The sequence below is a fragment of the Coenobita brevimanus genome, chromosome 40, assembly GCF_032717465.1.
Source record: "Coenobita brevimanus isolate Jiangsu-jjx chromosome 40, ASM3271746v2, whole genome shotgun sequence".
Taxonomy (NCBI): Eukaryota; Metazoa; Arthropoda; class Malacostraca; order Decapoda; family Coenobitidae; genus Coenobita; species Coenobita brevimanus.
Genome location: NC_136993.1, coordinates 30,241,800 through 30,254,605, shown reverse-complemented (window position 1 = coordinate 30,254,605; position 12,806 = coordinate 30,241,800). Strand labels below are relative to the sequence as shown.

General features: G+C 42.0%; 1 protein-coding gene and 1 long non-coding RNA gene across 2 annotated transcripts; both read left to right on the top strand.

The window, feature by feature from the left end:
• Positions 1–1,058: 1,058 nt before the first annotated feature.
• LOC145397021 (uncharacterized) lies at positions 1,059–6,171 on the top strand. The gene is made up of 7 exons (XM_080270241.1): positions 1,059–1,082; positions 1,375–1,525; positions 3,405–3,745; positions 4,115–4,295; positions 4,873–4,972; positions 5,723–5,852; positions 6,088–6,171. Exons 1-7 carry the CDS (start codon positions 1,059–1,061, stop codon positions 6,169–6,171), a joined length of 1,011 nt encoding a protein of 336 aa, XP_080126367.1.
• A 3,082-nt stretch (positions 6,172–9,253) lies between these two features.
• On the top strand, positions 9,254–12,403 carry LOC145397205 (uncharacterized). Its single transcript, XR_013896894.1, has 2 exons — positions 9,254–9,303; positions 12,313–12,403. It is a non-coding gene; the product is annotated as an uncharacterized LOC145397205 (long non-coding RNA).
• The last annotated feature ends 403 nt before the right edge of the window (positions 12,404–12,806 follow it).

Sequence of the window (12,806 nt, the reverse complement as noted above, 5' to 3'; positions counted from 1 at the left end):
TGATTCCAAAACAGCCTCTAGATGTCGACGCATGTATGCCACTAACTGAGGCATCCAACTGAAGCGTTTAACCACCCATCTAAACCAACATATGAACTCATGGACACCTGCTACATTATCATAAAAAGTCGATGCCTATAGATTTAATGCACTTCAAAATAATTTATTTGTTGTATTCAATAGATAATAAGTGTTGAATAGTAGGAAAATAATAAACGTGGCAAGTTTCATTATTAATCCCCGTCAGGGCGCTCAGGGTAACGCAAACACGTCCTATATATTTCCCCACCACATAACTCATTCTTGCTCATTATTCCAACTCTTGTAATGGGATTGTGATATAGCAGCACTAGATAGGGGAGGGGCGTACAGCAAGAGCCCGCCACATAGCCCGGACAACGTTCGTTTCTCAACAAACATAGCTGGGGGTAACGATAATTTTTCTCATGACTGTACATTCATGCCCAGTGCAGAAAACGTCCTCGTCAGAGTTACCAACGTGCTTCCAAACGGTGTTATGAACGTGTTCATAACAATGGTGCTTCTAACATGCATGCAGACTTAATCATGTCAATGTTTTGTACATACTCCAAGCACATGTGTCGAGCCCGGGTATCTGGGCACACATTTACCATATTCATTGACCTTCTTGGTGTTCACTTCTCCTTTGGTCTTATCATATGTGTGAATGGTGAGCACCTCTATCTATCGCCTAAGAGGCTATTGTGTAAGAATACTGGTGTCAAACTCAAAACCATGAATTGCTAATCAGTGTCCTTACTGTCTAACATTAGTGTGTGGGTGGACACACACACACACACACACACACACACACACACACACGCACATAGATGCACGCGCATGCGCTTCGACACTCATCATTGTTACCTATCTATATTCGTATATATATATATATATATATATATATACTGCATATATGATATTAATGTGGATGTGGTGCTGGAATCGTTCCCTGTCACTAACTTTGCAGATGCGTCTATGTGACCCCAGCCGACAGAGCGTGGGGAGTGGAACAGCCTGACGGGTCCTGGACCGGCATGATAGGAATGTCAGTGCGTGAAGTAGGTCCATTTACGGCCTTGTATCACTGTGTATCGGATGTGGATTAAATCACTTTATTTCCCTTATATTTTGCCATTTAATAAAATCATTGAAGATCATGTTGACTAAACTGGTATTAGAGATGCATACACAGACTGAAAGGTGGATAGATAGAAAGATAAAACGACCAGACAGAAAACGGGCAAAAAGTCGTCAGAGACTGATTTTATAAAATGTCGATAAGAAGATATGTTTGATTTGAAGGTACCTGACAGGATTGCACTTCAGATACTAATTAACTCTTTATTTTAGGAAGTGGAAATCAGCCTTGGCATCTTTACCATCACTGCCGCGAGAGCCAAGGTAGTGGACTTAACCTTCCCCGTCGACATCATATACAACAGGATGATCGTGGGTCGTGGCAATCCTGAGGTGAACCCCTGGAGCTTCCTACAACCACTGGGTCCTCGTGTTTGGTCAGCGCTTCTTACGGTTTTGTTGGGGGTCCTTGCAGTAATAACAATATTTCCCTCCTGTCTACCAACTCAGCCTTCTCATTGTACAGGGCGAATGGTGAAGGCATCCAGCTGCATTCGTGTCCTGTTACAACAAGGTAAGACCTCCAGCTTCTCCTATATGTTATGGTGGAAGTTGTCAGTTTTAGGGTAGAATTGTCAACCTACAACCATATGTGGTCGTACAGATATATTGGGCTGTTGATCAAGGCATCTAAATGCATTCGCTTGGTCCCTTCCAACAAAGTTTTAACAACAATATCTCATTACTTGCACTGTTGCATCAGGGTTTTCTACTTCCGTTTCTTAATTATAACATCTTATTCCCAGCTTTTTGTTTTGTTTTTATATCACGTGGTTTCAGGGATAATAGTATATATCATGAATACCTATAATATTTATCACATATATGTATGCAGTTGTGAATTTAAAAAAAAAAAAAAATTCTATAACCTAATTAAATTACTGAAAGAGCCATCCCTCATGAAAACACTCTAGGTATGGCTTCGTAGGAAGTATTGGGAACTATTATTCACACTGTTTGGAGTTCTAAGATCTTAATTACAAAGAAACTTCTCTTTGTGCTGCAAAGTTCCTTAACCCGCGCCATCCCGGCGATGTGAATTAATGTCCGCACATGATGTGCACTCGTGTCCCGGTGACGTGAATTAACGCGGCAACATTGCAAGGTCCCTAATTTGCAAAATTTTCAATTTTCGTGAGTGATTGCGTGAGTGACTTTTGGCACGTATACACGGGACACCTTTCTCTATTCCTCTACAAGATGCCAAGCAGAGACAGTGCCTTACATCACATAACCTCTCCCCCCCCCTGCACGCCACTGTCTCGGCAATTCACCTGTTACCAGTGACCTGGCCAATAAAGACATTCAGGGCCAGAGTGATTCCCAATCGATGACAATGTGGAGGACAAAGTTTACATAGCATTAGAGGAAGAAACAGTCAGAAATGATGATCAGGTAATGTGGGAAAAAAAAAGGTCATGAATGGTGATGAGTTAGTGAGTGAAACAATGCTTATAATGCCTATATTACTGTTTGAAAACCAATATACTCTTGTACTACATATAAATTCGTACCAAGTAAATAAATAAATACTGTTTATGAGTGGATAAAATAGTTACCCTCCCATAGAACTCGTTTTCTTTGGTGCCAGCCTGTTAGAAAACCCAGTCAGGTAAGGAAGTACTCGTACCTAAATCGAGTATTTTAAACCTTAGGTGAGCGATTTCTCTATGAATTTTCGATGTTTCTCACCAAAAGTGGATGTTTGAGCCAAAAAAAAAAAAGGTCCAGACTGGGGCATACAACTGCCCAGAAAACGTCGGGATGGGGCGGCTTAATGAGTTGCAAGCCAGCCTTGATTAATGGTTACTACTCAGCAGTGTAGTGGGACAAAACTTGTGATAAAATTTGTAGTAAAGTATCCAAAGGAAAAAATTTCCGAAAGCACTTCCGAATATGAGATATCATTTGCTGAAAATAATATTGACATATCACGTTGGTTTGTCTGATGCCGATGGTCAACGGTCGAATACATCACAATGAATATACATACAATATTGCCAATTTTTATTAAGTTCTTTATTTACCATTCATGACAAACCCGAGCACTCTAAGGAATGTTGGTATGTACGGAGGGTACATGAGGAAAAAAAAAGTATTTTAATGCATATATACGGCAAAAATAATCTTAATATGTATGGTTACAAAGACAGTAATGAAACACAGTACAGTACCACATAAGAGAACTATCAAAATAACTCAGTTATACCTTAATCTGGAATAAATTCATGTGCTTATTTCAGATGTCAGCCCTGTCAGGACATGGTGGGTATGGGAGTGTATGGTGTTGGGTGTGTGGATGCTGACAACAATGGTGCTGACACGTAGCTATACAGGCAACCTGGTGTCCCTCCTGGCAGTCAGATACATCCCAATGCCTATACAGTCTCTCAGGGACGTGGTCGATAACCCTATTACATTTTTAGTGGAGAAGGGATCTAGTCAGGCTGACACTATTCAGGTTAGTAGTTACCCCATGAAGGGTAACAGAGTAGCATATAACGTCATTGGCATTGATGTATTTCTTGGCTCACCCAGTCAACGGACCTACTGCGATTGTGGCAAGACGCGGACATATTCCGAGGTAAATTGTCTGATCATGCAGGCCAAGACAGAGAAAATTAAACATATTTCTTATCAGACTTACTGAAGGAGACAATGAGAAGCCATATGCCAACAACCCGAACGGAGTATACGGGTTATTGTTCCAACTGTAATATAAACTAACAATGTTGGGGAATTTGTCACAGTATGTCTGGTTCTGGGGTAACTGTAGTGAAGCTATATAAATAACACTTTAAGACTTTCATTCCGTTACTTCCAGATGGTTAAGATTGGTGCTTTCCAAGAAATACATGATCGAGCACATTACGTTAAAATATGTGCAGTTATAGCCTAGTATAGGTGAGCCTTAAAAGTACAGCCTTTAAGACAGTCATTGTGCCACTTTCAGACGGCTGAGAGTGGTGTTTTCCGCGACATAAATAATCTGCAGAAGGAAGGCAGATTTCAAACCTTCGACACCTCTGAAGTGATGAAGAACCTGGATGTCAAAGTGAGGAGGGGGGACCACACCCTAATACACGTGGAGGACGTGACCAAGATGATGATGGCACGGGACTTTTCAGTGACAGGTGGGTTAGAGAGAGAGAGAGAGAGAGAGAGAGAGAGAGAGAGAGAGAGACTGTGTGTGTGTGTGTGTGTGTGTGTGTGTGTGTGTGTGTGTGTGTGTGTGTGCAACATGAATTTGCCCTTACAATGTCATATCTATGACAGGTGATGATCTAGGGACCCACCTAAGCTTCAAAAAATGGCTCAGCAAAGGACAAAAAAGGTCATATTAACCCAATTGCTGTTGAAGAAAACCATTGCATTTTTTTGTTTTTAATTATATTTTACGAGACGCCAGACAGTTTTTAGGTCGACCTTGACCTGGAAATATACTTGTGATCCTTTGTTTTTTTTCGAATAACAAAATCGACCCCATAAGGAAAGAACTGTAGTCAGCATTATTCCCAGAAAATGTTTGGTAGTTTCAACGTCAGTTCAGCTAGTGTTTGTTGACCATGATTACATTTATTATCATCTACTATTGTACGACATTTTTTCTTTCTATATTGTAAGATCGCTGGCAGATATACCGGGAAGGTCATATAGCGTATTCATGGCACTAATTTTGCCAATATTTAACTATTTTCTTGGTGTCAACAGGAAAGTGTGACTTCTATCTAGCACGTGAGGAGTTCCTAACCGCGATGGGTGCCATGGCGGGGCCCAAGGACAGCCCACTCATCAACGCTGTCAGCCGCAGGTCAGCTGTCATAAATCAGTTGTATCTGTTTGATCTGGTAAGTTACTGAAGAGAGAACCTGTATTTTTACACGGGAAAAATCATCAGAGAAATTACCAATATGCCGGGAATCGAACCCGGGACTCTCAGGTGAGAGCCAAACTCTCACCTGAGAGTCGCGGGTTCGATTCCTGGCATATTGGTAATTTCTCTGATGACTTTTCCTGTGTAAAAATACAGGTTCTCTCTTCATTCTGACTTGCCGTAAGTGCTTGGGAGAGATTAAAAGCATCTACTTGCCCGAGTCCCAGGGGGTTAACTCACCCTCTTCAGGCCCACAGTGGGGGGCAGAGGGACGTTGGTTACAAGATTGTGACAACATGAGTTAACTTTTACCTAGTCCTGGTATAGTGGTATGCTGCCTGGCTCTCACCTGAGAGTCCCGGGTTCGATTCCCGGCATATTGGTAATTTCTCTGATGCTGGTAAGTTACTCCTGAGGTGATTAAGATCATTCGGCTTTATCAAGATTAATATTTAAAAAGTTTATTTGGATGAATAGGTTATCAGTTAGCTATTCTGTTTTTGTCCTAAAGTGGCCTAAAATTGCCATCTCAGCATTTTGAATCCGGAATTGTAATTGTTGCTTATCACTAGAATTGTGCTTGTCATGAAGGAGTAGTTATGTGAACAAAGCTACAAAAGGACGAGAATCTGGGCCAAGTTAAGGTGAAAAGTTTATGGTAACATATTCATAATCATGTGTTTCCAGGATCATAACAGTGAGAGAAGCAGGTATGTACGACCACTGGACCAACAGCTACACCCCCAACATGACCACCTGCCTCAACCCACCCACAACCATGGCCGTCAAATCCTCAATAAGTCTCTCCAGTATATGGGTAACTTCCTCACTGTGCTTTCGTGAGTTATACTCTCTACTCATCTATATATCTGTCTATCCATTTGTTATTCCATCCATCCATCCATTCACGTATCCATCCATCCACGTGTCTCTCTCTCTCTCTCTCTCTCTCTCTCTCTCTCTCTCTCTCTATTCATATATATTAAGTGAACCTGTAATACATGTATTAAATATGTTGCAGTTTGCTAAAAGTGAATTCTCTCACATTGCAGGGAACACTGGTGGTTTACGTGGTTGGCCTGGCAATTAGTTTTCACGTGTTCTGCTTCGAGCTCATCTACTCACACCTCCGGTAATGTGTCCGTGATGAAGGATGTGAGGCTGTTGGAGTGGCAGAGTCGAATCAGTTATCCACCGGCGTTTGGGGTTTCACACTGCAAGTTACTGACCAAGTTGTGTACTAGATATTTTGCAGACTAAATTACTAATGTTGCGTGATCGAGTTTGTAAGAAGAAAAAAAACAAAACTTTAATTTCCTCAACTCAAGCCTCATTTTTATTTCGTCTTGCTATTGAAAAAAAAAAAAAAACATTTATTGAGAGACAAAGATGATCTCGAGTTGGATTGGATACATTCTGAAACTCTTCTAAGCTGAAGGAAACCGTCTAGAAATGGGAGAGAGAAAATAGGTAGAGGTTGGGAAGGGGAGGTGGGAGGCCAAGGATGAGATGGATTGATAGAGTTGAGAGGTACAGTATGAGAGAGAGAGAGAGAGAGAGAGAGAGAGAGAGAGAGAGAGAAATGTGAGCTGGGAGCAGGGCAGTGAAATGGCGGGGCACTTGGCGACATGGAGGAGATTTGTTTCTGGTCACTGCTTATGGGATTAAGGCGACTAAGGTTCTCTCTAAACTTGAGCATAATCGCGACAGCAACAAGAATGAAACTAGAGGGGCACTGAGTGGAGCGCATCTCTCCGACAAGGGCAACGTAATATCCAAACCACTCTTCATAATGGGTTAGGTTTTCTTATCAGTGATTAGGGTTCCGTAAAAAATGTTTTCCCTTGCAATATATAGACAGATAGATATTTCATTCTTGCTGCAGACGATTTATTCACCTTACAACAAGCTTTTGGAAATGAAGCGGGTTACATATGACCTTCATTTACCACTTTATCTTCGGCACGTCTGCGCAGTTGACCCTGGTGCAGTGTGGTGCAGTGAGGATCTGTTCCTTCTCCCCTTTGGGGCTAAGATGCGAATGAATGTGTTTGAGTGGATGAGTACATTGGGAGTGTGTCGTCGTGTCTCGGCTACCTCCCTTTCCTTGGAGGAAGCAGCCTAGATATATAGACAGACGTCTCCCCGAAGCTGATTTAATCGTCCAGTGATAGCAGGAATAAAATAGAATAAAATGTCACCGGACTGAAAGGGTTAAACAGCTAATGGATGTTGTTTGTAACGTCTTTAGTACAGGAAATGCTGTATATTCTAAGCTCAATAAAATCATCTAAAAATAACAAACATTTAATGAAAGATTCCTTAAGAAAGAGAAGGACACTTAAGATTCTTTATAATCCCTTCCATACGAGAACTGCCTTAAACTTTACAAAGCAGCCTCGCCAGAGCAAGGATCTATCTATCCATGTGCCTGTTTATCTACTTATCTACCTATTACCAGACGCGTCAAACCCGTAAAGGGTGACCACAAACAAATCACCTCCAAGTTTCCTTGTCCTCTACCATCGCCCTGTCCTCCCTCCCGCTCATAACCCCTTCCCTCATATATCACTACACTCCAGTCCCCCATCTCATCCCTGATCTCTCCTTTCTCCTCTCCCAAACCACCTCACTGGCATACACCCTTCTAGTCGGTCTCTCATTTTTCATTCTCTCCACATAGACAAAGGATACAATGAAAAATATCGGCATGTCACTGTATTTCCTAATAAACTCAAAGCATTTTATTCTCCAGCAAATGAAGCCTTTGCTAAGCTGCATGAAAACGTCTGGGGAGGGAAAGAATAAACTGTGAAAGGTAATCGCAGGCTGAAAACCCAAACACTCTGGTACCTTTACTTGCTTTGCTCTGGAGAAAAATAAAGTTGTGCTGGAACTACTTTTGTATGTTTTCAGGGATTTTGTATGTTTTCTTGCGTTGATTCATTGTACATACCGTTATTTTTATGACTAATAGATTCAGAATGCTGACACACACACACACACACACACACACACACACACACACACACACACACACACACACACACACACACACACACACACACACACACACACACACAAATACGAACATTCGTATTATACTTTACTCATACTACCAGAGAGGATACTTTACATTAGTCGTCAAGTTATGCAACACAAATATCGCGGCAAAACGTCTTAGCAAGATGACTTCTTCAAACAGAATCAGTAACTTCAAATATAAGCCTCTCAACAAGCATCAGTTTGTTTATAAAGTAGTCTAGCAAAGATGTGAGCTTTTTGTATATTCAGTAAACATTGCAAAACCGAAAACACGGCTTGATCCGACTGTTTTCCTAGGCTATTCAATATATCTTTAAGTCATACAAGAGTTATGTTAATCATTAGACATAAAGATAATATTACTGCCTGACTATATTATATTGAGGCCAATTTTGTACAAGGCTTGTTTGAATTTATGAGGAAAGAGTATTTGTGTTGGTGTTTAAGGGTCGTGTAGTAAGTCAGAGGTATCGTAACGCCTCTTCTTAAGCGATTTATTTTACTCATTACACTCAAAAATTGTAGTCTGCGTCGGTTATATCGCTTTCTAAACCAACATGCTTTTCGTCAATGACGTTCAAGAATATGCTGAGGTGTAAGGTGAGGAACAAGTCGCTATGGAAAAGGAACTACTGAGCCAACAGGGTCACCTAGGCCCATATTCTCGTCAGGTAAGGAGGCTTCGTAACACCTCTTCCTTAACTATTCATTTTTGGATATGGCTGGTTAATATCCTTTTGTACGCATTTTATGCAGAGTATGGCGATACTAAAATGATTTATGTAACACACAATAGGGGTTTAAAGTGTAATAGGCAAAATAAAGTGCTCAGGAAGAGGTGTTAGGAAGCTCCCTTACCCGACAAGAACACTGGCCTAGATGACATTGTTGGTTTCGTAGTAAGTTATACTCAGCGATTTGTTCCGCACCTTACACCCCAATGTCCTCTTGTACGTCACTGATGCATAGTATATCAATATAAAAAACATGTAAACAGCACACTTTTTTTTTTTTTTTAATGGTATGATTTTTAGGAAAAGAAAAAAAAAATGGAACATACATTGATCCATTGTTGACGGCTGCGTGTTGGCTGTGTGGTAGGGGAGTGTGGGTGTGCTGACACAGATAAATAATGAGCCTCTGGCCTGTCCCCCTCACTGGCCGCCTGATCCTGCGCGGCCGACTGCCTCACCCGCCACTGCCTGACCATCGCCTCTCTGCTGGTAAGTCTTGAGAGTGTGGTGCCGTGCTGGTGTGGCTGACGGTGTTAGTGTGGTGGTGGTGTGGTTGACGGTGTTAGTGTGGTGGTGGTGTGGCTGACTGTGTTAGTGTGGTGGTGGTGTGGTTGACGGTGTTAGTGTGGTGGTGGTGTGGCTGACGGTGTTAGTGTGGTGGTGGTGTGGCTGACTGTGTTTGCGTGGTGCTGATGTGGCTCACGGTGTTAATGTGGTGGTGGTGTGGCTGACGGTGTTAAGTGTGGTGGTGGTTTGGCTGTGATAGTGTGGTGCTGGTGTGGCTGACGGTGTTAGTGTGGTGCTGGTGTGGCTGACGGTGTTAGTGTGGTGCTGGTGTGGCTGACGGTGTTAGTGTGGTGCTGGTGTGGCTGACTGTGTTAGTGTGGTGCTGGTGTGGCTGAGGATGTTAGTGTGGTGCTGGTGTGGCTGACTGTGTTAGTGTGGTGCTGGTGTGGCTGACGGAGTTATTGTGGTGCTTGTGTGGCTGACGGTGTTAGTGTGGTGCTGGTGTAGCTAACTGTGATAGTGTGGTGCTCGTGTGGATTTCGTATGATAAAACATTCATGTAATAGATATATGGCTTGGAGTATCTGTTGAATATTTAACTGTTGCATTACGTTTGTGGTCAAGACATATTGTTTAGCATAAGCACATCTGAATCGCAGTTTAATGTTATTTATTCTTGTTATTAATTTTGCATATACTAACAGCTGCGTACTAATACAATTATCAGAACAGAGAAATTTATTCCTCAGAACAAACAGTAGTTTATAAATCAAAGCCCGTTGACAATTCCTTAGAGGACTGTGAATATACACTTTTTTCTCTTGCCCATATTTTCGTACCTTTGCAGTTTAGTTCACGAAACCCAGAAGTCGAAAAGGACAATATTACGGCTCGGCGTTCTTTTCAAAATACTTCTTTGTGACTCATGCTGATTTCTTGTGTTCATCTCTTACTACGTCTCAGCAGTCAGGATGGAGAGAGGGCAATTTTAGTTAAATCTGAATAAGAAGGGTATAGTCAATATATATATATTTGTAATCAATATAGAAATATATGTAGTGCCTCACAAAAAATGTAAAAACATTTGGAACTTATTCTGCGGCTGCTTTTGAGTAATAAATTCAATCAGCAGATGATGGTCCACTTATGAGAAGAGCTACTCTTATTGGTGGCATTATGGAAGAATTATGGGAGAGATTTCTTCTCCTGAATCATCACTATCTTTCAGAATTATCATGGACACTGTGGTGAGTGGCGGTTGTGATATCAGAACCATACTCAATCGCCGGAAAGAGGTTCCAGGTTCGATTCCCGGAGAACCACGAGACCTTTAGACAGGGTCGCCTTTATTCTAGCCTGTTGTATCTGTAGCTGAATTAGGGACCTGGATGTAAAGCGCCGGTTGCGTGTCTTAATGTGTTGAAAGGTTTTGGTGCTTTCCTTGTCAGTCTTGCTTATGTGGTTGTGTTAGTGATTGACGCGCAAAATACTGCACAGACATATATATAAAAGTAATAATTCTAGTTCTTCCCCTGGCCTCCTCATTCCTTCCTTCATTCTTGGCTTCTGGGGCTATCCTTCTTACAAACAGCAACGGTGGCGTAATCGAAAGCAAACCTGGGTTCCTACTGCCGACTTTTAAGGAAGCTCCCAAATACTTCTTCCTGAGTCATTTAATTTTGGTTATGGCTGGTTAACAGCCTTTGGTACTTTGTCTATAGAAAGTATGGAGACATTCGAAAGATTCATCACTTTATTAAAGATGCTAAAGTTCTTTCTCAGTCCTACGGGAATATGGGCCTGGGTCCGAAACACGATTTCGCGGTTGGCCACGAGAGACCAGTGGGCAGGCTGTCCTTACCCTTGGCTGTTCGCACTTACACCTGAAAAAGAGGCATGGATTTGTAAAGGAATGTTTGTGTATCATGGTCTGAGGGAATGGTTTTTGAATGATTTCCTTTTGACACACGCTAGTATGTAACTGTGTGTGAATGCTCCTTACCCACAAAATGCTGTCAGCACATCTGGAGATAATGTCTGAACTCATCCTCTCTCCTGAAATTCACTTCCTACCCAACTAACTCTTCCTCTAACCCCGGCCTTCCTTCCGACAGAGCGGCCTAGCAATAGTTTTGGTTAGTGTTTTCACCACAGTAACATTCTCATCGGCGGGTGTCTTTACTTTACCTTGTTAGACCTACAACTAAATGGGGGAACTGATTTATAAACCAGTGTTTGCGTGTTGCAGAAGGGGATGTTTGTCTTTTGGTTTCCTTGCCATGTACACAGTAACGTTAATCATTTATAAAATTACAGTTCATGTTGTCCTAATGGGTGAACAGGAGAATTATGAGGAACATTTTTGCACATAAGGTATCTCGTAACTGTATATCCCTAATAGCAAGGTCGGATTCATGCTGATATAGCCATTATCACTCAAAATTAGTAACTACTACATCGAGGTAGATGCGTGTTTCTTTCGCTCTACGTCTACATCAACTCTGAGGTTAGAAACGTAAGACGCGACTGTCATTAAAGGGATGTAGAGGTAGTTTGTGTTTTCATATGCTTGGATACGTTCGTACACTGTTATACTGAACACACACACACACACACACACACACACACACACACACACACACACACACACACACACACACAAACCACCATTAAAATACATCAATTTCCATATGTATGAGTCTCACTACAGACACCAAGTCTCCTTTCTCACTTGGCCAGCATTGGAATGAGAAGCTTTTGACTACCACCCTCCCTTCCAGCAGGTTTGGTCCTGAAGCAAATCTCATATGACCTGTTACAGTACCATTATATTTCACTTAGAAATGACCGATGAAAACCGGCTTATGCTTGATAGCGTTCACTTCCCACGGGATACCCTAATAGGCCTACATTACACAACTGCAAATACGTTTTACGTCCGAGTCGCCTATTCCACATGGATTCCGAGTGCATGTGCTTTCGTTTACACAGACGGGGATGCTACACCGCCGCACCCATAGAAAAACCGTGGTTGCTGAACGAGAGATGTTTATACTGCTGTGGCTGAGCGGGCTGTCGTTCCCAATGATCGCGAGGAGGATGAGAAAAAGCGCCACCACTGTGCGGAGGTGGGTGAGGCACTGGCAGTCGGAAGGGGACTTGCGATCTTCACTGGCAAAGAAGTCAAACAACACGTCTTCCACTCAGTATCATTATCAGTCTCCAGCAACACTGTATTATTTCTTTAATATGCATATCGCAGGATATGCCTTTGCTTTATGTTCCTGTGCAATGGCAAATGCTTCTAATATTTGTGATTACAATTACAAACACCAAGCGACAGATATAAGGATAAGTTAGGTGTCAACTTTCAACACACACACACACACACACACACACACACACACACACACACACACACACACACACACACACACACACACACACACACACACACACACACACACACACACACACACACACAC